Raw genomic sequence first — 25,787 nt, 5'->3', positions numbered from 1 at the left:
ATACCAAAATGTAACGTCCTCAAAATTTTACACCATTTTTTTTATTATATATATATATATAAAACCATACCTATGCAACAGATTTACAAGTCATACAACTATATACTAAACAATATCATAATTCAGTACATTCAGATCATAGTCATATACAATAACTCCCTCTAGAAACATCTATCCCAAAAATACCAAAAACCTGTCACAAACTTATCCTACAACCAAGGTAACCCAACTAACTCTCTATCCGCGAGCTTAGTTTGCTCGCCTAGCTGGCCCACCTGAAAAATGTCAAAGTCATGGGGTGAGTCAACGCTCAGAAAGTGGAAATATGCTATTACTAATGTATGGCGTCTGAGTCGTAAAACTATAATAATAATAATAATAATATTTAAAACTGCATGTTCTGGCGAATTTGTAAATCACATGTATGGTAGCTTAAAACATTTGTATCATCTGAATTTTCTATCATTCATACTGTTATATTATACTATATACAACAAAAGCTGTAAAACTGTATACATATACATATACATAACTGTGCTCTTTCCTTCGGACTCTGTATGTCATGATTTGACCCCTCATGACAGGGTTGTGCGGCCCGTAGGCGGGACTTAATCTGGTTGGCCCTCCAGATAAGTCACTATACTCTACACTACCTCATTCTGGCCAAACTACAACCACTCCTAGGCGAGGGACTGGCTGCTATCTCGTCAAACTGGACCCCTTAACCCAGTGAATTGGGGAGCTACATCCTCTTCGAGCACAGTTTGACGGGTACCCACACACTATCTGAGATATGTAGTTACACTCTATCTGTATTAGCAACGATACCATGCTCTATAAACTGTATCTGTCTGTAATATTTCCACAGGGATCTGATACTATATAAGTATATATATATATATATATATATCTTTGTTGTTTTCATCAGTTTTCCAAAATAACCATAACACTATAATTATGTAATGTAAAGCCTGTGAAATCTAAATAACTGTAGCATCTTGATGCTATAATTGTATAATTTGTCTGTATTTTCTATCTGTATAATTTGTCCGTATACTCTAAGTGTTATAGCATTTAGGAAAAACATAACATTCTGTAAATACTATGTATACTGATATGAATAAACATTTGTGTGTGTGTGTATATATATATATCTGTCTGTAAAACTATTTGAATAAAACTATATATATACATGCATCTATATGTTTACTATCTATACTAGATAAGCTGTATAAAATTCTACATTAAATAATATTTACTCAGGCCACACATACTTTATAATCCCATATTCTGTAAAAACTACATAATAATTGGTATACATGCATCTATAAAACTTCTGTTAATATAATCAAATCTCCTAGCATAGCATATTTCCCTTACCTTAATTTCTGAAAACCCTCACTGAACTCTAGCCTTATACCCGCAGGATTCTCCACTCAATACCCTGAAAATGACATCCCCCAAAACAAAATATCATTATTTTCCCTCGTACAATATTTTATACAACGAGAAATGGAACTAGGATCGAAGAGAGAAGGGGCGAGAAACGTAGAAGGAGAGAGAGAGAGGGTTTCTTGCGCGAGTTTCTTCATAAAAATCTGGGTTTTTACTATTTATAGGGTCGGGTTCGTCGACAAGATGTCGACGAGCTATGTCATATCGTCGATGAGCCCTTTAATAATTTCGTCAACGAACCCTACTCCTCGTCGACAAAATTCAGACTACCCAGAAACCTCTCTCAGTATTTTCTCATTGACAAAACTTGTCCTCGTCGATGAGCTCCTCCTATATCCTTGTCGATGAATCCCCTGTGTTCGTCGACGAGCTCCTGTTATATCCTCGTTAATGAATCCCCTGTGTTCATCGATGGAAACCCTTCTACCTCTGTTTCCATTTCCCTCCCTCTTTATTATTTAGATACTATTATTCTTTAGATCATTACATTAATACTCTTATGATTTTATATGACGAAAATTGTGGTTTTATACTACGTTGTGGTTTCATACTGAATTATGATTTTATACTAAGTTCTTGAAATGCTGAGACTAATTCAGGGATTGTGAATTTCACGGTGATATACTGATCACATGGTTGGTTAGAAAATTATTGTTAAGAATGATGGGGAGGGATTATTGCGAATCATATGTTGAGAAAATGAGATCCTTTTGCTGTTTTATTATGTAAATTACAATTTATGGTTTAAGAACCTTGACGGACCAGGTGTGATGAAAGCTCAGTACCGTAGCTAGTGAGATTACCAGTGCAGTCATGCTGTTGTGGAAGTGTAGGCGGTGAAAAGTCGATTTGGCCTAAGAAGAGTTGTGGACACTCCTGGGTCCGGACGAGGATGCGGTAGGCAAATCATACTTGCAAAAGTGTTACTTGACTTAGTTTGGTAGTAAACCAGCCATGGCTAAGTCTAGTCTTTAGACCACACAACCCGTCATAGGGGGTTAAAGATGTTGTTAGTCCAAACAAGGTGTTCTTTTAGACTTAATTGTAGATTTATATATTTGAGGATATTATTGAGTCGAAGTTATTACCTGAAGGAAAATATGTATTTTCAACTATATTGGTGTGAGTACAGTTTATAAATGTTTTTTCAGTTAAAGTTAAATTACTGGATGTGTTTTGCTTACACTAAAACTCATGTTAGTCACACATATAATAATCTATTTTGTCTTACTAAGAAGTGTCTCGCCCCAATAATTATTTCACATTTCAGGAAATACAGGGAATTAGGCTTAGGAGCTTGAGAGCGGGGTGTAGATAGTATAGTTTGGGTAAGTGTTTGTATGAAACTAAACTAGATATGCTTTTGTGTACATTGGGATGTAATACTGGTTTTGGGGAGATGCTTATGTAATAATGATGATGGGTTTAGTACTCTGGTATGGTAATTGACGTATCTTTTGTCCACTACTTGTTTTAAAGTTAGTTATGGAAAGGCCTACCCTAGACCCCACTAGGTTTCGGGTAGTGACAGTTGTCATATTAGAGATATGTTATAGTTATGGTATCAGAGACGATGTATGTCTCAAGATACGTTATAAATGTGGTATCAGAGGTGTGCATGTTTTGGGTCGTTACAACTATGGTGTCAAAAAACTTATTTCTAAGTGGCACTCCAAACCCCACCGGGTTTGGGGCGTTACACTTTGTTCCCTACCCTTTCTCTTTCTTGTTTTCTTTCTTTAATTGCCTGCAATATTTCTTAATGTGTCCCTTTTTCCCGCAATGATGACACTCAACATTGGCAAACTTGTTGGACTTGTTTTTGCTATTATCTTTGTTCTTCGGGCTTCTCCTCTTACTTCTCCCCCTCTTTTCTGTGACCAAGATTTCTGACTGTGAAGAGGATCCCTGTGATTTCTTCTCATCTCTTCATTTAACAAACAACTCTTGGTCATATCCATTGTGATTACACCTTCTGGAGCGGAGTTAGATAATGAAGTTTTGAGCATCTCCCATGAGTCTGGTAATGAACCAAGCAACCATAACCCTTGTATCTCATCATCAAACTTAATACCCATTCCAGCCAACTGATTAATAATTCCTTAGAATGTGCTCAGGTGATCAAATAAAGGAGTCTCATCTTGGTACCTCAAAGCCATCATTTGTTTAATAAAAAACAACTTATTATTTGCAGTCTTTCTAGCATATAGTTGTTCAAGCTGACTCCATAGAGAACGTGCATTTGTTTCTCCACTAATATGGTTCAAAACATTATCATCTACCCACTATCTGATATACCCACACACTTATCGATATAACAAAGTCCATTCCACGTCAAACTTTTTTTCTGGTTTTTCTGTACTAAACACCGGTAGATAATAATTTTTCACATAAAGAAGATCCTACATTTTTTCTTTCCATATATGATAATTTGAACCATTGATGAGATTAATCATTCTACTCATATTTGCTTCCATAACTCAAATTGCCAACCTGACAATTTGTCAACGTGGCTCTGATACCACTTTGTTGGGAGAGATATTGACAAACAACCACAACGGAATAATTATTCTCCCTATACACAAGCAAATATAGTGTATCTCTACTATTATACTTGTTGAAAATAATAGGAAAAATAATCAATCACACTAAACCACAAGAACACAAGTAATTTTTTAGGTGGAAAACTTCCCCAGTGTGAGGAAGAAAAACCACGAGACTTAGTCCAGTTGAAATCTCCACTATCAACCAAATAATGGATACACAAAATCTTTTCTAATCGCAATTAGAGACTACAAATATATTTCATCAAGATATCATCAATTTTGGCAAATACAAAGAGAATTGGAGAGAATATACCAAAATCGCGATTACTGTTCACAGTCACAAATCTCAACTCCCGAACTCAAAATCCAATCTTCACCGTTCATATTGTAGCTCCTTGAATCGTGAACCTCTCCTCCAAATTTCAGTTCAATTGGACCATGGACGAAATAGGATCGGAATCTTGATGAAATCTGGGAAGCATGAGAAAAATCACACTGAAGGGCTCCTCCCCTCTCTTTTTATAACTTGCTTTATGTTATCACACTAAAGGACTGAGCTTTGGACTTTTAATAAAGCCCACTTAAGTTTTCCTCCACATGAAAGGAAATAACCCAATAGTGATAGCCTCCCATTTGGCAAGGTTGAAGGATTATGAGTTCCTTTGCCAATGTACTACACATCTCCCACTGCTTAATTTCTATTTTTCAGCTGTCAAAAATTGTTATGGAGAGTATTTTAAAATAATAAAGAAGCCTTAGTTGGACCATCCCTTTGTAAGTAACCAGATTTCAATGTTGCTAATCTACTCTCGAAGCTCTTTAACCATATATGCCACTCCAGATGGCAGTCCCAAGTAAGGTGGAAGGCAATGTCTCAACTTTGCTGTCGAGGATAGCAAATAATCTCTCAGCCTCCAGCACAATCACCACCAAAATTAATTTGCTTTTTGACAAAGTTAATATTAAGCCTTGAAGTTGCCTCGCGGTAAAGTAGAAGTGCAGAACACCCCATACGTGGAACTTTTGACTGGATCCTTTGTAGAAGATTAGTGTATCATCCACAAAGAAATGTACAAAATTGTGACTCTGCAATATAGAAAGTAGAGAGGAGATTAGCAATTGCTGCTTTATTTGACATAAGGCTCAAACCTCCCATCATTATCATGAATGGGAAATAAGGGATCACCTGCTTGCAGGCCTTGCTGCTAGGAAACTGGTCTGATGTGAACCATTGACCATGCTTCCAAATGTTATTAGAATATTTGTCTGATTTTCATGCTTAAGGAGTGCAAACACACAGCCATGCATGGCACGACACTACTGGCTCTTCATTGCCTAATCTCAGCCACACCACTGCCAAGTCTAGATTTCTGACGCCAATGGTTTTCATTCCTCAACGTGAACCTCACTGCAAAAATGTCATCCATGCACCATCATTCCTTGGATCTGATCTCATTATTGTTGGGTTCACATGTCAATTCCTGATTCTGCGAACAGCTCTCCAACGACCCCATAGTAAAAATTCAAGACATATTATCATGTAGATCTGCAACACATTTGTCCCTTCTACATATTTTGAATGCTATCGGTGCTCTCCTGCTACCTACCTTGAGTCCTGAGCATTTTTGGGGAGAAGCAGCTCTTTCCACTATTTACACCACCATAAATAAAATCCTTTCTCCAATCATTAACAGTCAATCCCCCTGGAATGCCTATTCAGAACTCTCCTCAACTATTCCGCTCTCAAAACTTTTAGTTATGCTTTTTTCCGCTCGAACCTTACAAGTATGACAAGTTAGAGCCCTTAAGCTTGTTTTTGTGCTCTTGGATATGTCATCAATTACAAAGGGTACAAATGTTGGGATCCTCTCTACAATCACGTTCACATTTCCTGCAATGTAATCATTTGGAAACATATACTGTTATCTTCATTCGTATTCTAAGCATCCCATTCACATGATTCATCCATTGAATTGTTTACTAGTTAATTTCTCTTCCAAGTCTCCTAGCAAGCTCTCTCTAGCTGTACCAGAGAAGGCTCTGGGATCTGGGTACCTCTGAAGTTTGATCTTAGCCTAGTGATTGTGTAAGATCAAGCTTGCTTCGCTTGATGGTACACTACTTTGTGAGGCTACTCTTTATTGATAGTTTTTTAGCAGTTCATACGTCTCACGATAACTCAACCTAATATTAATCCATGTAGTTCTTTTTTCTTTTTTTTTTTGCCAATTTTCTCCTACAGTCTCTTAATATGTCAAGGATACCCAAATTCATGGTCTTCATTTTTCATATTGTTCATTATAAGAGTTACTTGCCTACTTCGATGGTGATTGGATCGGTGATCCTACTGATCCTCCGTCCATCTCCACCTCCTACAGTATCTTAATTATAAAATCTGTTTTTCAGTTTTCCTAGGTGACATAAGTTGTGCAGAACAACTGCTAGACAAACAGCCTGATCTCATAACCCAAGAAGATGAGTTTAGAAGGACAGCCCTACACTATGCTGCGACTGATCAATCATCATCAGAATTTACAAAATGGTTGCTAGAGAAAGATGCAGGTCTTGCATACAAAGGTGACGCGAAGGGCCTTACGCCTTTACATTTAGCTGCAGGAATTAGTGCAATGGAAAACATAAGAGCCATACTTGATTTCTGTCCAGACTCCGTGGAGTCACTTGACCGGGATGGCCGACACCCGCTTCACCTTGCCGCTGCATCTGGCAAGCTTGGCTCTGTCCGAGAGTTACTGAAAATTCCAGAGATGAGATCGCTTTTAAACAGAACCGACGAGAATGGAAGCACTCCCCTTCATCTTGCAATCCAGAATAAGCATTTTCCTGTGATCAAGGAACTCCTAGAAACCAAGTGGGTCGATGCCTCGGCTGAAAGTAAGAAGGGTATCTCATTTTCCGGTCTTTGCGAATCTGATCCGGAATTCCGAATTTACGTTGATAAGGTACGATTCAACAATCTGTTAGCACTTCTGTTGGGTAGATATGCTGACATCTTTTGTATTGCTATGTTAAAGAAGTTTACAAGTTATTTCCTCCTTCTAACAAATTGTCGTATTACGTTAAAATTATGAACTAAAAGAAATAAGTTAAAATTATAAACATTGTAATTAAGTGCAAAATTATTTTTATTAATACATTAATTATAATAAATTATATTATTAACTTGATTAAAAATATATTAAATATATTAAAATTATTGAGATATAATGTATGTTTCTTAAATTTTAAAAAAAGTATTTATCTATACAATTTCAATATATTATTTTTTGAAAAATGATTTTTAGTTGTAGTAATATATTAAATTAATGTTAAATTATATTTATACTTATCAAAGTAATAGTGTAATTTTTAAATTTATTAAAATGCTTTTATATTTTTATTTCTATATTAATATATATATATATATATATTAAATTTTATAAAAAAATATTTTTATTAAATTAATTTAATAAAATTTATTGATTTGTATTAAAATAATTTTTAGTCACAGTAGAATTATTAAAATTAATGTTAGATTATATTCATACTTTTTGAAATAGTTATTTTAAATGAAATTATATATATATAATTATATATTAAGTTTATTAAAATCAATTTATATGTTTATGCTGTTTGGTTTCCGCTCCTTTGTTTTTGTTAGTAGATATATATATATATATTCGGAATTTTATGATGCGTATGACTATGGGTTGTGTTTTCAAATTTAATTGGACAAAATATATATTTTCTGGAAATTCAGTTTTGCTAAAAAGATTGCTTTAAGCAAGTTGCCATTGGGAAGGCACAAGGTAATGTCATCCTTCGCACGTGCAAGGAAACACTACACGCTCAATGTCCAGCCAATTTATAATAAAATTTAACTTTTCTAGAAATTATTTGGACAGGTTATGGATTTGGATCAAAAGTAATACAAAATTATTTTTAAAATTTATTTAAATTCACCCAAATTCAAATTTAAGATTCAAAATTCATGCTGACAAATGCAATATTTGTTTTTACTATCGAATTTCTATTGACTAACATTTTTCTTTGGTTTGTGAAATATGTATTCTTAGGAATATATAAATTTTAGTAGGTTAATTACACTTGTTTATATAAAAAAATTATGTCACTACTATAAAACAAATAACAAAGTAAAACGTTTTATGAGTTCATATAATAAGGAATAGTTATTATGGCGAACCAAACAAGTCAGTCGTATTTTTTTTTTCTCAAAATCTTGATTAAAATATTTTCACACACAGCCAGTCCCAACCGCAGGTAAAGGAGGAGGGTTGTGTTAGGTAGCTGACATTCAGCATAAAATTTATCAGATCACTATGATATGAATCCTTATCGAATATTTGTTGGAGCATCCCCTACGAGCGACGCGTTGCACTTGAACCATCCAGGTGTAGCGAAAGTGGGCGAGGGTGGGCTAGGTCGTTGCCCCAAAGTGACACGCCATGTCGGCACCTGGGTACGGTGTCAAATATATGAGGGTTCCAGCATAATTCTGGACATGGGTAGATAAAAACGTTAGTTTAGGAAACTATGATTAGATTAGCAATTTGGAATATAGAGACATTTACGGGTAAAAGTATGGAAATTATGGATACAATGATCAGAAGAAGAATTAATTTAATTTGCCTTCAAGAAACTAAATGAATAAGGGAGAAAGTTAGAGAAATTGATAAATTAGGATTTAAACTTTGGTACACTAGAAAAGAGAAATATAAGAATAAAGTAGACATTATTATAGATAAAAACTTAAAAGATAGAATTGTGGATGTAATTAGAATAGGGAATAAAATTATAAAAATCAAAATGGTATTAGGACAAGAGATAATAAATATCATTAGTGCTTATACTCCTTAAGTTGGCTTAACAGAAAATCTCAAGAGATAATTTTGGGAAAATATGGATAGTATTTTATACAAGGCATACTAGGGACTGAGAAAATATTTATAGGAGGAGATCTGAATGGTTGCGTTGGAAGAGATAATAAAAATTATGAGAGGATACATAGAGGATATGGATATAGAAACAAATGAATCTGGGAGATGATCTTAGACTTCGTTATGTCATATGATTTTAGTATAATGAATACTTGCTTTAAGAAGAGAAAAGAACACTTAATGACCTTTAAAAGTGGACAAAATAAAAGTCAAATAAATTTTTTTTTTTTAACTAGGAAGGTAAATCGTTTATTATGCAAGAATTGTAAAGTTATTCCAGGTGAAAGCCTAACCACATAGTATAGAGTTTTAGTGTTAGATATGTTGGGTTATTTCCTTCCATGTGGTGGAAAGCCCAAAGCCTAACCCTTTTAGTGTGAAAAACTTAAAGGAAGTTATAAAAAGAGAGGAGCCGTCACTTCTTAAGAAAAAGAGAGAAAAAAGTGATTTTTCTCATTCTGTCTAAATTTCATCAAAACTCCGATCCTGCTTCGTCTGTGGTCCGATCGAGTTGAAAATTGGAGGAGAGGTTCACAACTCAAGGAGCTACAATCTGAATGGTGGATATCGGATTTAAAGCTCGAGTGTTGGGGTTTTTGCCCGTGAACAGTAACCGCGAATTTGGTATATTCTCTCCAATTATCTTTGTATTTGCCAAGATTGTTGATATCTTGATGAGAGACATTTGTATCCTCTAATTACGATTAGAGAAGATTTTGTGTATTCATTATTTGATTGATAGTGGAGATTTTAATTGGACTAGGTCCCGTGATTTTTCTTCCTCACACTGAGGAAGTTTTCCACGTAAAAAATTGATTGTATTCTTGTGGTTTGGTGTGATTGATTATTTTTCTCATTATTTCCAACACGTATAAAAGTAGAGATACACTATATTTGCTTGCATATAGGGAGAAGAATTATTCCGTTGTGGTTGTTTATTGATATCTCTCCCAACAAGATATATGTACTCAAAAAATAGAAGAAAAAAGATAAAATAAACCAGTGTAAGAGAACTAGATGGTGGAACCTAAAAGGAAAAGATATAATAAAATTTAATGATAAAATAATCAAAGATGGGGATTAGACCATAGAAGATGAGATAGATACAAATACTCTTTGGAATAAATTAGATAGCTCTATTAAAAAAAAAAAAAGCAAAAGAAATTTTAGGTGAATCAAGGGGAAGATTTTCGAATAGCAAAGAGAGTTGGTGGTGGGATAAAAATGTACAAAAAATCATAAAGATAAAAAAAAAAAATTGGTATAAAACATGGAAAAATTGTAGAAATAGAGATAACTTTGAAAAATATAAGGAGACAAGAAAAGATGTAAAAAAAACCATTAGTGAAGCTAAATATAGATCATTTAATAGTTTGTATTGTAGATTAGGTACAAAAGAAGGGGAAAGAGATATATTTAAACTTACTAAAGATAGAGAAAGGAAGAGTAAAGACTTAGGAAATGTAAAATGTATAAAAAGTGAGGGTGATATTGTTTTGATTAAGTACAAAGACATTAAAAAAAGATGGCGAAATTATTTTAGTAAGTTATTTAATGAAAATCAAATAGAATGTTTAAACTTAGAATTCTCAAATGAAGAAAAGACTAAAAATATGATATTTATTCGCAAAATTAGAGTTAACGAAATTAAGTTTGCATTAAAAAAGATGAAAAATCAAAAAGTTATGGGACCAGATAACATCCCAATTGAAGTTTGAAAATGCTTAGGTGATAACGGAATTATATGGCTAACTAATTTATTTAATACAATTGTAAAAATTAAAAAAATGTCAGATGAATGAAGGAAAAACATTTTAATACCTATATATAAAAATAAATGAGATATTCAAAATTGTAATAACTATCGTGGAATTAAACTTATGAGTCATATGATGAAATTATAGGAAAGGGTAGTTGAACAATGATTAAAGTTAGAAACGGAGGTCTCAGAAAATCAATTTGGTTTTATACCTGGGAGATCTACCACAGAAGTTATTTATCTTTTAAGAAGATTAATGAAAAAGTTTACAAAAAATAAGAGGGGCTTATATATGATATTTATTGACCTTGAGAAAGCATATGATATGATACCTAGGGAAGTTCTATGCTGGGTTTTAGAAAAAAAAAAAAAAAAGGTGTATGTAGTAGGTATATCGATGTTATTAAAGATATTTACGATGTAGTAAGGACTATAAATAGAGAAACCAGAGAATTTTCCATCACCATAGGTGTACATCAAGGATCTGCTTTGAGTGCTTGTCTTTTTGCTTTAGTGATGGACCAATTGACTAAGAGTATTCAAAAGGCGGTTTCATAGTATATATTGTTTTGCAGATGATATTGTATTAATTGACGAAACTAGGGACGAATTAGAGGGTGAGTTTGAATTATAGAGAGAAGGTTTGGAATCTAAAGGCTTTAGGATAAGTAGATTTAAGACAGAATGTATGAAATGTAATTTCGGTGATGATAGGAGGAATATTGGAGACAAAGTTAAACTTGATGATGAAGAAAAAAATATCACTTCTAGATTTTGATACCTTGGATCTATTATACAAGTTGAAGGAGAAATTGAAGATGATGTAATGTATAGAGTTAAAGCGGGTTGGGTAAAATAGAGAAGTGCTTCAAGTGTGCTCTGTGATCGTAAAATATCCTTAAAATTGAAATGGAAGTTTTATATGACAACTATAAGACCAGTTATGCTATATGGATTGGAATGTTGGGCGACGAAAAAACATAATATCTAAAAAGTAAAAGTTGTCGAAATGAGAATACTTATATGGATGAGTGGTATAACATTGAAAGATAAATTAAGGAATGAATATATTTGTGATAAGTTAGGTGTAACTTCTATAGAAGATAAGGTAAGAGAATGACGACTCAGATGGTGTGGACACTTGCAACATAGGCCATAGAGTGCACCTGTGAGGAAGAATGACTTAATTACTATTGGGGGGGGGGGAATAAAAGGGGTAGGGGTAGACTTAAAATAACTTGGGAAGAGATAGTGAGTAAAGATTTAATATCCTTAAATCTATCAAAAGAAATGACTCATGATCGCATAAATTGACTGAAAATGATTCATATAACCGACCCCATCTAGTGGGATCAAGGTTTGGTTTTGTTGTTGTTGTTGTAAAATCTTGATTAAAAAATGCAAGTTATTAAACAATAAGATTTTTAAAAATGTGCTAGTGGAATATTTTATGTTATTTTTTTTTAATCTTAATATTTTATATTTTAGTGGAGTATAGCAATGAGTGTTTGTTGATGGATTTATGTAATTGATAAAACGAACATTCTTGGGTAGCTTTCGCCTATGAAAAATATCTTAAATAGTAATAACTCTTTTTCTAAAATGGGCAGGTTATTGCACATTTAATATATATTTTTTAAATATTATAATGAATACTCATTCAATAGTAATAACTTTGTTATGTTACTTTTTGGATGTAATTATATATGAAAATATAATGTCATGAACAGTACATTTTTAGAAATTTTGAAAATTCTTATAAACCCAATGATACATGAGTTTCATCAAGTTTGAAGCCTTTTTATAGGTCCAATATGAAGCTGCAAAAAATAATTTAAATATATAGTTTAATTGAAGGTTCACTTTGTGCCTTATTGTGAAGGTGGATCCATTTTATTTGAGATTTTTGTTGATTAATACATTTATAACTATTATATGTTTTGAAATATAAATTTTAGATTTTGAATTTAGATTTGTAAGAACTTATATACAATTTAATACAATTTATGTTGCATTTTGTTCAAATCTATATAAATCTATTTAATATGAAGTGATTCAAAATCTACACTCCAAAACATAATTCTAAAATATTGTAAAAATATCAAGAAATAACTATACTCTCACCGTATCTTTATAGTTTAATAAAATAATATTAAAGATACATTTAGGTGTAGAAAACAGATTTCATTTGTTTTAATTTTAAATTTTCAAAGTTAATTTTTCAAATTTCATAATATTTGAAAAAAAAATAATTTGACAGTATTTATTTGTGAAAATAGTTTTATTTTTTATTTGTAATAATTATGAGAATACCACATTATTTTATAATTTTTAAAATTTATATAGAAAAGTTGGAAAACATATTATTATTATTATTATTATTATTATTATTATTATTATTATTATTATTATTATTTAAAATTTCTAACTATTACTTTTCATATGTGAATATCAATTCGAATCTTAAACTTTAATTTGTGTGGATTATGTATAAAAATTTTTTAAATCCACACAAATTCAAATTCAAACCTCAATTCATGATTTCAACTCTAATAACACAATAACAAACCAAGTCTTCACTCCCACTAAATAGAATTAGTTACATGAATCCTTTTCCATCAATTTTTGCGATTATGGATAAATTCTTTCGATGAATTCAAGGTTATGAAATTCTTACCAAATTGTCTTTTTTGTGATTATTTTGAAATCTTTTAATAAAAAATAAAACATTGTTTTGCACATTTAAAAAACTTTTTATTTTCTACCTTTTTTGTACAAATTTTGAAAAATTAAAAAATAAGTTAAAATTTATGATCTCTCTCTCTCTCTCTCTCTCTCTCTCTCTCTCTCTCACTCTCTCCTCACACACACACACAAAATTTTGATTTTGTGTGGTCTTTTCACACATTTTCAGTTAACAAAGATAAATAAAGTTACGAACTTTTTATTGTTTTGAAAATTAAAAGAGAGGTTTAATAACCATAATATAATCATAAAGTAGTTCTTTTTTTTTTTTTTCATTGTTCACAGCCTAAAGGTTATGTTTCTTTGGCAATTAGCAGGATAGGCTTGACTAAACTCTTATCCAATATTTTGTGGATTTAAATGAAATAAAAAATTATATAATAAATATGTAAAGTCATTGAGATTAATTTTATTTAATAGTCTATATTAAAAACAAGTATTTACTAAAGAAAGTACTTAAATTAAGTACTTGTATCAATAAATAGCATATGATTTACTACTTATTTTAAAAAGTATTTTTTTCAATTATTTTTTATTAAAAAAGAGTATTTTTTGAAAATGTATTATTAATTTTTTAAAAAGAGTACTTATTAAAAAATAATTTTTTAGAAGTAATCTCAAACTACTTTTAGAGAGGAATATTTTGCAAACATATGTATATATATTATTTATTTATTTATTTATATAGATAGAGTTTGGTCATACATACTCCCTCGCTCCCTACTAGCTAGTAATATTATTAAATGCACACTTAAATTTAAATACGTGACTAATTCATCAAAACAAGGATATTGTTCTTTTGACCGCCCTATACCTCTTCAATCAAATAATAAATTTAATTTTTGTTAGCATGGTCTTAAGTCATGAATATAATCTTATATTAAAATTTTTTAAATATGTGGCAAACCCTAAAGTGAAGTTCTAAAAAATTTCAATAAAGAGGGTTTCACAAGGAGCGGTGAATCAATGTATGCATACGTTATGATGATCTTTTATCATATTTACAGAATTTCTTGCTGTTGTCATTCTTACATCAAAAGGCACCTCAACAACGACAGAAACCCATTGTGTGGGAGAATTTATGTGGAGAGAAAACTACTGAATCCCATAAATCAAAATCAGAAGAAATATTGAAGGGGTACTTGAAACAAAGGGCCAATAGTTTGTCAGTGGTTGCTGCACTCCTCACAACCATAGCCTTTGCGGCTGCATTCACAATACCTGGCGGCTTCAAGAATAATCCTCCCCACCCGGGCCACGCGGTCCTAGGAAAGCAAGCGGTGCTGCATATATTTGTGTTTGCGGATACCTTGGCAGTGTGCTTTGCCATACTTGTGGTATTTCTCCTTATATGGGAACAAGAAGACGACATCACGGTTTTGGACAGGCGAATTCGTTGTAGCGTCGAACTGTTGCTTGCCGCACTCTGTGGAACATTGATGGCTTTCATGAGCGGGTTGTATGCGGTGATTTCTGCAGAAGCTTTGTGGCTCGCCATTCTTATTTGCACCATTGGCTCTGGTTCTCTCCTATCTTGTTTTCTGCTCATTTGGTTTGGTTTTGAGAAACTATCTCAACCTTTTCGCTTTATTAAAACCTACGTTAAAGACTATTCTACTTGATACCGGAAATTTTTTGTTCGGGAGACTCAGAAGATTCATTGGACAAGAAATAATAGAGTTCTCCATTATTATTATTATTATTATTATTATTATTATTATTATTAAAGATAAGGTCATATTTAAGAAATACTGTCCTCAAACAAGAAGGTTGAGAGTTAGATTACAATTGTCATGTAACACAACATGAGCATCTTTACCGACCAAGGCGAGAACAAAGTGTAGTAAATTAGTTCCATTCCTTGGTTTTTAAGCTTAGAAATGCACGGTTCTAGAAGAAAAGGTTGAAATTATTATGTACCATGACATATAAATATGCATGCAAATTCATAATATATATATATACGCTATGATGATAAGTGCTTTTAATTATTCTATTTTTGGTGTAGTACTCATAATACATAGTAAGTTATGATAGCATGACAATGCTTAAAAAAATATTTATAATAAGTTTTTAATGTAGTATTTTATGCATATTATGTTTGCGCACATGTTTCCTTTTTTTTTGGTGGCACATATAACACATCTTGTTTTATTTAAAAATACTATTATCTAAATTATTATAATTATTATTTTATTCAAAAAATCAAATATGAGAGATGAGATTTTGCAATAACTACTTGATATACTAAGACTAAGTCTCCTAAGATTAAGTCATCGGTTTGAAATTCAAATGAAAGATTTTAAATCTGATTTGAAATTCAAATGAGAGATTTTGAAAACTCACAATCCCTTGATGGTAGAAAATGTGAGAGGAAATCTCTCAGTGGATGGGGTCTTGACCATTCTATAAATAGGGCTTGTGATTAACCATTAAGTCATACATTGGCTTACGGTGATGTAGAACTAGCCAAAAATCATACTCCTTCTACTCTTCTGAAACACAGTGAGAGTAAAGATAATTCTCAAATCTCTTTCTCTATTTCTCATAGTTATCTTTCTTATTTCAGATCCCTTTCTTGAAGACTTGAGCAATTTTGGCTGGAGGTCAGATCACTGTTCTCTTCCGCTTGTAAACAATTGTTGGTTTGTAGTTTCTGAAATTGTGCTTTCATTAGTGGTATCAGAGTCAACTCCATGCTATATTGCTTAGTTTCTATTATTCTAAAATCACATGAAATTATTTTTCAAGAAATTGATTTTGATACTATAGTATTAATTTTTATGATGAATCATTCACTTTCGGCATGAATAGGAAAAAGGAGATGAAGGAAAAGCTGAGAGGGAAAATTATCCTGTTTTGCTTTTTGGTAATGGGTTGTAATGAATCCTTCCAAAGTCAATTTCATTTTTTTTTTCTTTTTCTTAATGATGTTTTTTGGGGTAAAAAGTGAAAAAGGTAAATTACATAATTGATCCTTCAAGTTGCAACTGGCACTTTAACCTCGTGTTTTGATTTTAACTCTTTAGATTTGCAATTAAATTACTGTGTGATTCTTGACCGTTAAATTGGCTTTAGCTTTCAGAAGGAACCTGCGAGTCCTTTAAATTACTTTTTTGCTTATTTGAGTTTAGTTTAAAAAAAAAAAAAAGTTGATTTAAAAGACTCGTTTTTTAGGCCTTAATAGAAGTGGAGAATGTGACGACCTGCTTAATTTTCATATTTTTTTATATAATAAAATCAATATCATAAATTTCAACCCTCAACTTAGTAGATCATAATCCACCTGGACCTGTGGGTACCAGGGATACACAGAACACATAACGGAAGCTTAAGTAGCAGGAAACATACAATCACAATATTATAAATACGAAAACGTCCATCACATTATCATAAATACCAGTGTCACTATATCCACTATATTTCAGTATGTACATCTCAAAAACAAGATCTAGGGATATTTCCTACAAAATCCAACTGTACCTACTAAAACTTACCCTTCAAAGAGGGTAGATAAACAGCACTAGATCAGCGGGGCTTTTCCTGCTCTCCTATGAGAAGCTCCTGAAAAGTTTATAAAATTTTGGGGTGAGACACCTCTCAGTAAGAGAAATAAACTAATACCAGTGTATGACAACATGAGTATTTCGTGTTATACATATACCATACAAAACATATTCAATAACTGTTTTGTCAAATCTGGGATAACATATATATCATCAAAACATGACAGAACATACTGCATTTTCATAAACATATTTCATCTCATATAATAATAATAATACAAAAAAATTCCTGGTAGGTTAGCTGGCTGTTGTCATGTATTACACCCACATGACTGGGTTGTGTGGCCCGAAAGCGGGACCTGACAATAGTTAGCCGACCACTACCAAGTCAAAAGTATAGTCTATAAGTCTGATGGGTCTACCAGACCTGGTCCGTACACCAGGGGCGCTCACACACTTCTTAAAAAAATCACATCGACCATCCAATCTCACACCACTCCGTACAGCGGCGTTAACACAGATATCATGATTATGATGACCATGGACACATAGCAACGGTACCATGCAAGTGCTAGCCTAGACCAAGCAAACCAAATTATGATATCATATAACATATACTAAAAATGTGATACAAGTATATTTCATATCGTTAATTATCAGATCAATCATATCATTTTGCATATTTACGTATATGATGAAAAATCATCCGCCCGTACACTGATATTTCACATTTTACCATAGCTCGGCTCGTACACCAGCAAATCATAACATAGCTCGTACACTGGCAAATCATTTCCATAGCTCGGCCCGAACACCGGAAAACATATCCATAACTCAGCCCGTATGCTGGCAAATCATACACATAGCTTAGACCGTACGCCGGCAAATCATACACACAACTTGGCCCATACACTGGCAAATATATCAAAATCTCGGCCCATACGCCGGTTTTCCATTATAAAAATCTGTACCATTCACACATGCCCAGGAAACAGTATTTCATAATAATTTTTACTCATGCCACACTAACAGGTTTTTTGCATATTCAACATACCATCATTTCCAACATTATTTTCCCAAATATAAATCATATATATATATATATATATATATATTTATTTTCCTGAAACCAAATGCTATAACAATATACATATTTTTCATAAAACACTACATTAGTTTATCCCCTTACCTGTGTCCTGAAAAGCCCCTAAATCAAACACCACTGCTGTAACGACCTGCTTTATTAACTAATTTTTTTTTTTTTTTTACTCTGATTCCATCTATGTCATTAGCCTAAGTAGCAAGGAGCGTAAATCATAATAAACATATCCATACAATATAATACCAGAGTTATATACATATCACTGTTCTCCCAAAATATAATTACATTTCTTCCCCAAAAATACCCTCAACAAGCTAGGGTAATACAAAAATGCTCCTAAAAATGATACTCACTCTCTGTCAGAGCACTACTGAAGCCCTTCTATTTGCGAGCCTGATCTGCTCGCCTACCTGGATCACCTGAAAAATACATCAACACTAGGATGAGCCAATGCTTAGTAAGAGAAAATATGCTATTAGTAGTGTGTGACAAATGAGCTACTATATATCATGAAATCTGTTTCATATAAACATGAATAACTGAGTACCAAAGTACAGTACAAATAATAAAGCACACCACCCCTTTCCCCTATTGCTTAACATATCAGTATTATGGTTATAATTTAAAATACTTCTAGTGTATATAGTGGGATCCCTGTTTCTGTAAATCAATACGTTAGTAATAGTAACTGAAACTGTTCCCTGTGGCTATCTGTGTCATGACATGCCCCTAATGACGAGGTTGTGTGGTTCGTAGGTTGGATTTACCCTAGCTGGCCAACCAGGAATAAATCACTGAACTCCGTCAGTCGACCTGCCCTCCTCAACCCATATCTGGATGCGGAGCCTAACCTCTTCTAGGGCCTAGGTGGTCGACCGTACCACATATATCTGAATAGGTGGTTGCACTCATAAAGTAACATAGTATATATAGCAATGGTACCGTGCTCTGTAGCTGCAAGTCCAACAGGGTCTGATATCGTATAATATATTTCTATATATATGTCTATCTGATTTACCATGATTCTGAAGTACTGAAATAACCATGATACTGCATAACGTACTGAAATCTGAATAATCATAACATGGAACTGCATATTCGTAATACTAGAATTCGTGTTATCATGGTACTAAAATTCATAAGATCATGGTACTGAAGTCCATAAAATCATGATACTAAAATTCGTATAGCCATAATACTGAAATTCATAAAATCATGAAACTAGATTTATAAAACATATCCCCGTACCACATATACGTTTCACAAGCCACACCATACTAAAATACATAATTTTCGTAAATAAATAAACTATATAATATTTAGAAATTTCCTAGCATAGCATATTTCCCTTACCTTAACTCTGAAAAGCCCCTACTGTATTCTAGCCTAATACCCGCAGGGCTTCCTACAAAACACCCTGAAACCAATATTTGTCAGAACTAAACATTAGTATTTTCCTACCTACATTATTTCCTATAACTGCCAGGAGGCCAAAAAGTGGCTAAAAGGGCTTACCCTGAATTTGGGATGATTTCCAACTCTGATTTCCCAACGATCCGCTCCAGCAGATTCATAGAGAACTCCGCCAGGAGCATCGTGGTAGCTTCGGATCGTCGATCCAGCGACCGGTGGGGCCGAAAATGAACAGAGAAGGGAGAGGGAGTCGTAGGAGAGAGAGAGGAGAGAGAGAGAGAGCGGCGAGAGAAATGTGATTAAATCCTGGGTTTCCACTGTTTATAGGGTCAGGTTCGTCGACGAGGCCCTGTGTTCGTCGACGATCCCTTCACAAAATTCATCGACGAGGCCCTATGTTCGTCGACGAAATTCAGAGAAACCCGAACCGTCTCTCGGTATTTTCTCATCGATAAAGCCCTGTGTTCGTCGACGAAATTCTGAAGACCTTCTTCAACGAAGCCTGAAAAAATTCTGAAATTTCGATTATTTAATATTATCTCCAAAATGCAATGTCGTCAACGAACGCTCTGCGTTCGTCGACGAAGTCTACGTCCTCCTTCTGTTTCTGGTTCCCTCTTATTATTAAAATGCTATTATTCTTCAGGTCACTACACCTGCACTCGCAGGGTTCCCCGTTCAACACCCTGAAAACAATATTCCCCAAAACTAAAGTTCAGTATTCCTACACGTGCTATGCTTCCTTCAACTGTCAAAAATCCAAATATTGAGTAGAAAGTCTTACCCTGGATTTGGGATGATTTCCACCTCAGTCCCATCGACGATCCTCCGATAAACTTACAAAAAACTTTCATAGGAGCATCGTGGTGGCTTCAGATCATCGAACCGACGGAAATCCAGCCCGAAATTTAAGAGAGAAGGAAGAGAAACCGTGTAAGGAGAGAGAGAGAGATTCGGCGCAAGGAAAATGAAGTGAAAATCACGTTTAAACCTATTTATATTGCGGGATTCGTAGACGAGCCACATCACCTTGTCGACAAGTCCTGTAGAAATTTCGTCAACGAACTCCAACCCTTGTCGATGAATTTCAAGCTTCCAAAAATCCTCTTTCGGTATCTTCTCATCGACAAATCCTATCCTCGTTGACGAGCTCCTGTTATACCCTCGTTGACGAGTCCCCTGTATTCGTCGATGAGGAGCTGAAAAATTCCTCGGGATTGTCCTTTCCAAAATGCAATGTCATCAACGAAGTCGACTACCTCCTTCTGTTTCCGATTTCCATTTCCCTTTCTTTTTATTATTTAAATACCATTATTCTTCGAGTCGTTACAGAGAAAAAGTCATGTACAAGGCTCTGCCGCTTGTTTCTTGCATTTGTTATGTATGTTAGCAGATTGATAGTGGTTATTGGTCAAGGATCAAGTTGCAATTTTATTGCAAGACAAGGAGTTGAAATGTCATTATTGAAATATTAGGGATTAAAGTAAACTTCGAGGAACAACATTGCAATTTACCCAAAATAGGAAATAAACCTACTTCTTTTCTTGCACCCATCTCCCTCTTCTCCTCTATCAGACACTCTGCTTGGTTACTTTAATTAAGTTTGTCATCAACATTTCTGCTCTAACAAACCAAAAAAATAAAAAATAAAAAAAATAGAAATAGAAATAAAAATAAATAAATAAATAAATAATAACTTGTGCATATATATTTAATGCATGTCATATATATGCATTTATTATCATTTTTTTGGCCTATAATTGTGATTATTATTTGTGCATTTATTAATTTTTTATGTAAATGCCAATATATGTCTTTATTAATTAGGCTTATTGTTGTTAAAAATTGTATTTTATTTCACGTACATTTGTATTGAAATACATGATTATACAAGCCTTAATTAAATTAATGGACTGTTTGTTGTGGGGTATGGATGTGTACATCTAAGGAGATTTTGTCCAGGAGATTGGATTTTAAGTGGGACCATTGTGACCCCTCCATCTTTCCTGCGAATCTTGAAGTTCTGTTTAGGAAAGAAATATCTTTCCTGGGAACTTGCTTCGTAGTTCTATTCGTATCTACAGTAAAATAGGCCTAGAATATTACAGTTTCTAAATAATGGATTGAGCTATATCAAGAAAAAAGAATATAATTGTGTATTAAAAATTAGCCACAGCAATTTTATGACACGCTGATATTTTTTTTATAAATTGGTTTTAAATTCATATTACAGTTAAGTCATAGTTGATGATTACTTTACCCTACAGGGAGATAATTATTTTCTTTGACATGATTGGAATAAGATAGTGATTAGGAAAGGGAATACTAAATACCCACAGATATAAGTTTCCTTATTCCATTAGTCTTATTATAAAGTATAAGCACTAGCCACAACAACACTGTGGACGTGTTGAAAGACATATCATGATGGCGTGCGGTGTTTGTGCCAAAGAATGAAGATTTGTGTGTTATTTTTGTATTCATTATTTCATTTCTACATTATGGGATGTAAACTTAATTGTGGACTATGCACCCCTATGACCTATAATATTTTGCATCATGCATGATAGGTAGGTATGCTCAAATCGACCATAACTGGACTTTAGGTATCTACACAGACCATAGAAAGACCTTAGGGAACACCCTTGGTCGATCGACATCAAATTTTTTCGGTGTCCTTGAAATAAAATAAAAAATTACCTTGAAATGACCCTAGGACACTCACATATGTATAAATAAGTAAATAAAGTGATCCTTGCATGAAACAGGACCGAAATGCACAAAATGTGCACCTTCGGTCGACCGGCACCTCACGTTCATCTTGCTCCCGGTTGACCAAACCTAGTCTGGGTCAACTGGTTGACCATGGCTCGATCGATCAAACTATGTCAGTTCATTTGACCCCGATCGACCGAACCTCCCTGAAGTCAACTTAATTGACTTCCTAGTCAACCAAGAACTTTTTGTATTGCACCAACCTGGTAGACCAAGTTCCCATGTCTGGGAACCCAATGGTCTGGTCGACCGACAGGCTTAGTTCAAATCAGCCTGGTCGACTGAACCTCGCGAAAATTGGAAAATCGCCTTTGGACATATGAGTTCGGTCGATTGAGACTCCAAAATCATTTTTGGCCTGGTCGATCGAACCCCAAGAACTTGGGTCACCGAACTTGACTTGGTCGACCAATGCTCTTGGGTTGCCTCTCATTTTTACCCCAGTTAATATTTTTTAAATGGGGATAATTTATTTAAATAATATTAAAACTTTTATAATTATTCCATTTGTGTCCTTAACGGTCATATTTTTGGGGAAGTCTATATATACCCCTTCATTTGGAATAATTAGCAAGAGAATAGTAAGATCATTAAGGCCAAAATTCTCTCAAATCCAAAAATCATTTCATAGCTAATACTACTTCCAAACACTCACATACTCCACACTCTTGATCTCTTTAAGCATTGTGAGTATCTCTAAGACTATTGTGCTTAATTTCTCCAGCTATAATTCTCACTCGTATTATTGTTTGATTGATTTTATTTGAGAGTTTAGCATTAAAGTTCTTCCACCGATTTCATTTGATAAATCTTGTGTGGGAAGACTTTGAGAGTTGTGGTTTTTGCATTTTCATTGCAAGATAGCTAAACCTAGTTTTTAATGTGCAAAAATCCTTTTCAAAAAGTTAGTTTTTCAAACAACTCCATTGAGTTTTGTATATTGAAATAACCTATTGAGTTTGTTTGATTTAACTTGCTTAGCATATTTGAAACCCTTATCTGATCTTGTGTTAACTACATATCGTGTTTCAAATCTTGTTTTGATATACACTCTAGATTTGAACTGATTATCATACTTGATTGAGTGTTTATCACACATTAGAGTACTGAGCATATTTACATATCATTCGTGCTTGTAATATTGACTGAGCTGTATTGGTGCACACATTTTATTTCTAGAAGCGTATTTATGTGTACAAACTTTATACACATTGGTTGTATTCTAGGCGTGGGCCTAAAAAGGGAGATTAGCCCTGTGGAATAGTCCCGGATTGACTTAGACCCGGTTAAAAAAGTTAGGTGCACCATCCTGGTAAGGCATGTTGGTTGAAGCAGCCCCTTAATTAACCTGGTTGTAATTGCTGCCACTCCACCCGTTAAGTGAGCTTATAGTATAATCCTTATGCGAGTGTGCCAAGGCGAGGATGTAGACATTATTGGTCAAACCTTGATATCATATCTGGTATTGATTTCATTTTTCGCAAATTTACATTCTGCACCTATATGTTTATGTTCATTATTTGAATATTTGTTTGGGATTGTGAATATGTAGAAAGACCCTAGACTTGTGAAATACTGCCTGCTGGATTAGCTAAACCTAGGAAGAACTTTTAAATACCAATTCACCCCCCCCCCCCTCCTTAGATTGCACCAAAGCTAACACGCAACCTATACCCATAGGAAAGGTTTAGATTTTTGCTTTTGAATCTAACATTGGTTGGTTCAAACTATAGTTTTGTTTTGAATGTATTAATTAAATTTTTTGGTTATTGCAGTTGCTGTTACTTCTATTTTAAGTAATGATTCTCATATTCCAATTTTGAACAGTGAAAATTTTTCGGATTGGAAGGACAAAATCCTCTTGACATTAGGGTGCAGGGATATTTATCTAGCACTCCATATTGACAAACCGACAGTACCTACGGAAGCAAGTCCTACTACATATCAATCAATTGGCCTATGAACGGTGGGAGAAATACAACCGTCTATGTCTAATGTTCATCAAGTCGCATGTTAGCACGAACTACTCAATCATGCAGCTCCGCCCCCCTGAACCTCTGGCCATCTCTGCCATCAACTGCTGGGTGACATTACGTAATACCGCATTTTGATCTCCGCCACCCAAGCTAGATGGCCCTGCCTCATCACCTCCTACATTCGTGTTATTGTTCCCAGGGTCCATTTTGCAAAGGGAACTAAAAAGTCGTAGAACTCTATCATTGTCACCCAACTAATATACTCATGAGACTAAAACCTATAATATATTCTTCTATAACCATTTACCTTAACATCCTCTTTCCCAATTTAAGATTCAGTCTTACCGCTCAGAAACAAGAACTGGCGATAGTTTACTATGGCTTTCCTGAGTTTGTCACCCCAGGAAAACCACATAAATAACCCCGGAATTTCCTACCTCTAGGCTGCAAGATAGAATTCTAAATTCCAATCTTATCCTCCAAAAACGATTGACTTATATCTATTGACTTTATGAGTCCAATCTTGTTTTAATAATGACGAATCGCTTGGTATTTGATCTTAGGACTCATGCATTTCATGAATATCATTAGGGTACTTAGAACTCATGTATTTACATTTTCATATGATTTAATTTTGAGCTAGAATGACTTTAGGACTCATGCATTTCATGAACATCATTAGGGGACTTTCATGGACTTAAAAATATTTTCAAAACCCTAAAAAATAATTTCATGAAAAAGCCAAGAAAGAGAGCAAAGCATATTTTTTGAATCAAAAAGAAAAAAAACCAGGAATAGGTCACTTCGGTAGCCTGAACTCAACCTCGGTCACCTGAAGAATTTCTTCAGGAGCCTGAATGTAATGTCCTCAAAATTTAGATCATTATTTTTTATAAATATACAAAATCATACCTACGCAGCGGATATACAAGTCATACAATGATATACTAAACAATATCAGAATTTAGTACACTTAGACCATAGCCATATAAATTAACTCCCTCCAGAAACATCTATCCTAGAAAATACAAAAACTTGTCACAGACTTACCCTACAACCAGGGTAATCCAACCAACTCTCTATCCGCGAGCCTGATCTGCTTGCCTAGCTAGCTCACCTGAAAAGTGGTAAAGTAATGGGGTGAGACGACGCTCAGTAAATGAAAATATGTTATTACTAGTGTGTGGCGTCTGAGTTGTAAAACTGTAATAATAGTATTTAAAATTGCATGATTTGGAAAAAAAGTATAATACAGGTATAGTAGCTTAAAACATTTGTATCATTTGACTTTTCTATCATTCATACTGCTACATGATACTATATACAACAAAAGCTATAAAACTGTATACATATACATATACATAACTGTGCTCTTTCCTTGGGACTCTATATGTCATGATTTGACCCCTCACGATAGGGTTGTGCGGCCCGTAGGCGGGACTTAACCTGGTCGGCCCTCCAGGTAAGTCATCATACTCTACACTACCTCAGCCCGTCCAAACTGCATCCACTTATAAGCATAGGACTGGTTACTACCTCGTCAAACTGGCTCCCT

The 25,787-nt window shown here is 33.8% G+C and overlaps 1 protein-coding gene across 1 annotated transcript; it reads left to right on the top strand.

Annotated features, from left to right (window-relative positions):
• The first annotated feature begins 5,380 nt into the window (after nt 1-5,380).
• LOC131149519 (protein ACCELERATED CELL DEATH 6-like) lies at nt 5,381-16,343 on the top strand. The gene is made up of 5 exons (XM_058100038.1): nt 5,381-5,516; nt 6,417-6,961; nt 14,468-14,981; nt 16,030-16,139; nt 16,275-16,343. The coding sequence occupies exons 1-5, from the start codon at nt 5,381-5,383 to the stop codon at nt 16,341-16,343; spliced, it is 1,374 nt and encodes a 457-aa protein (XP_057956021.1).
• Nucleotides 16,344-25,787: the final 9,444 nt, after the last annotated feature.

This window comes from Malania oleifera, chromosome 1, assembly GCF_029873635.1.
Source record: "Malania oleifera isolate guangnan ecotype guangnan chromosome 1, ASM2987363v1, whole genome shotgun sequence".
NCBI lineage: Eukaryota > Viridiplantae > Streptophyta > Magnoliopsida > Santalales > Ximeniaceae > Malania > Malania oleifera.
This window is presented reverse-complemented; position numbering and strand designations above follow the sequence as displayed.

Bases quoted from the DNA above. Each gene is read 5' to 3' on its own strand.
- LOC131149519 (XM_058100038.1), top strand. From the start codon at position 5,381: ATGGTTTTCATTCCTCAACGTGAACCTCACTGCAAAAATGTCATCCAT. The intron at 6,962-14,467 runs GTACGATTCAAC...TCATATTTACAG, and splicing joins TCCGAATTTACGTTGATAAG to AATTTCTTGCTGTTGTCATT. The intron at 16,140-16,274 runs GTATCAGAGTCA...CGGCATGAATAG, and splicing joins AAATTGTGCTTTCATTAGTG to GAAAAAGGAGATGAAGGAAA.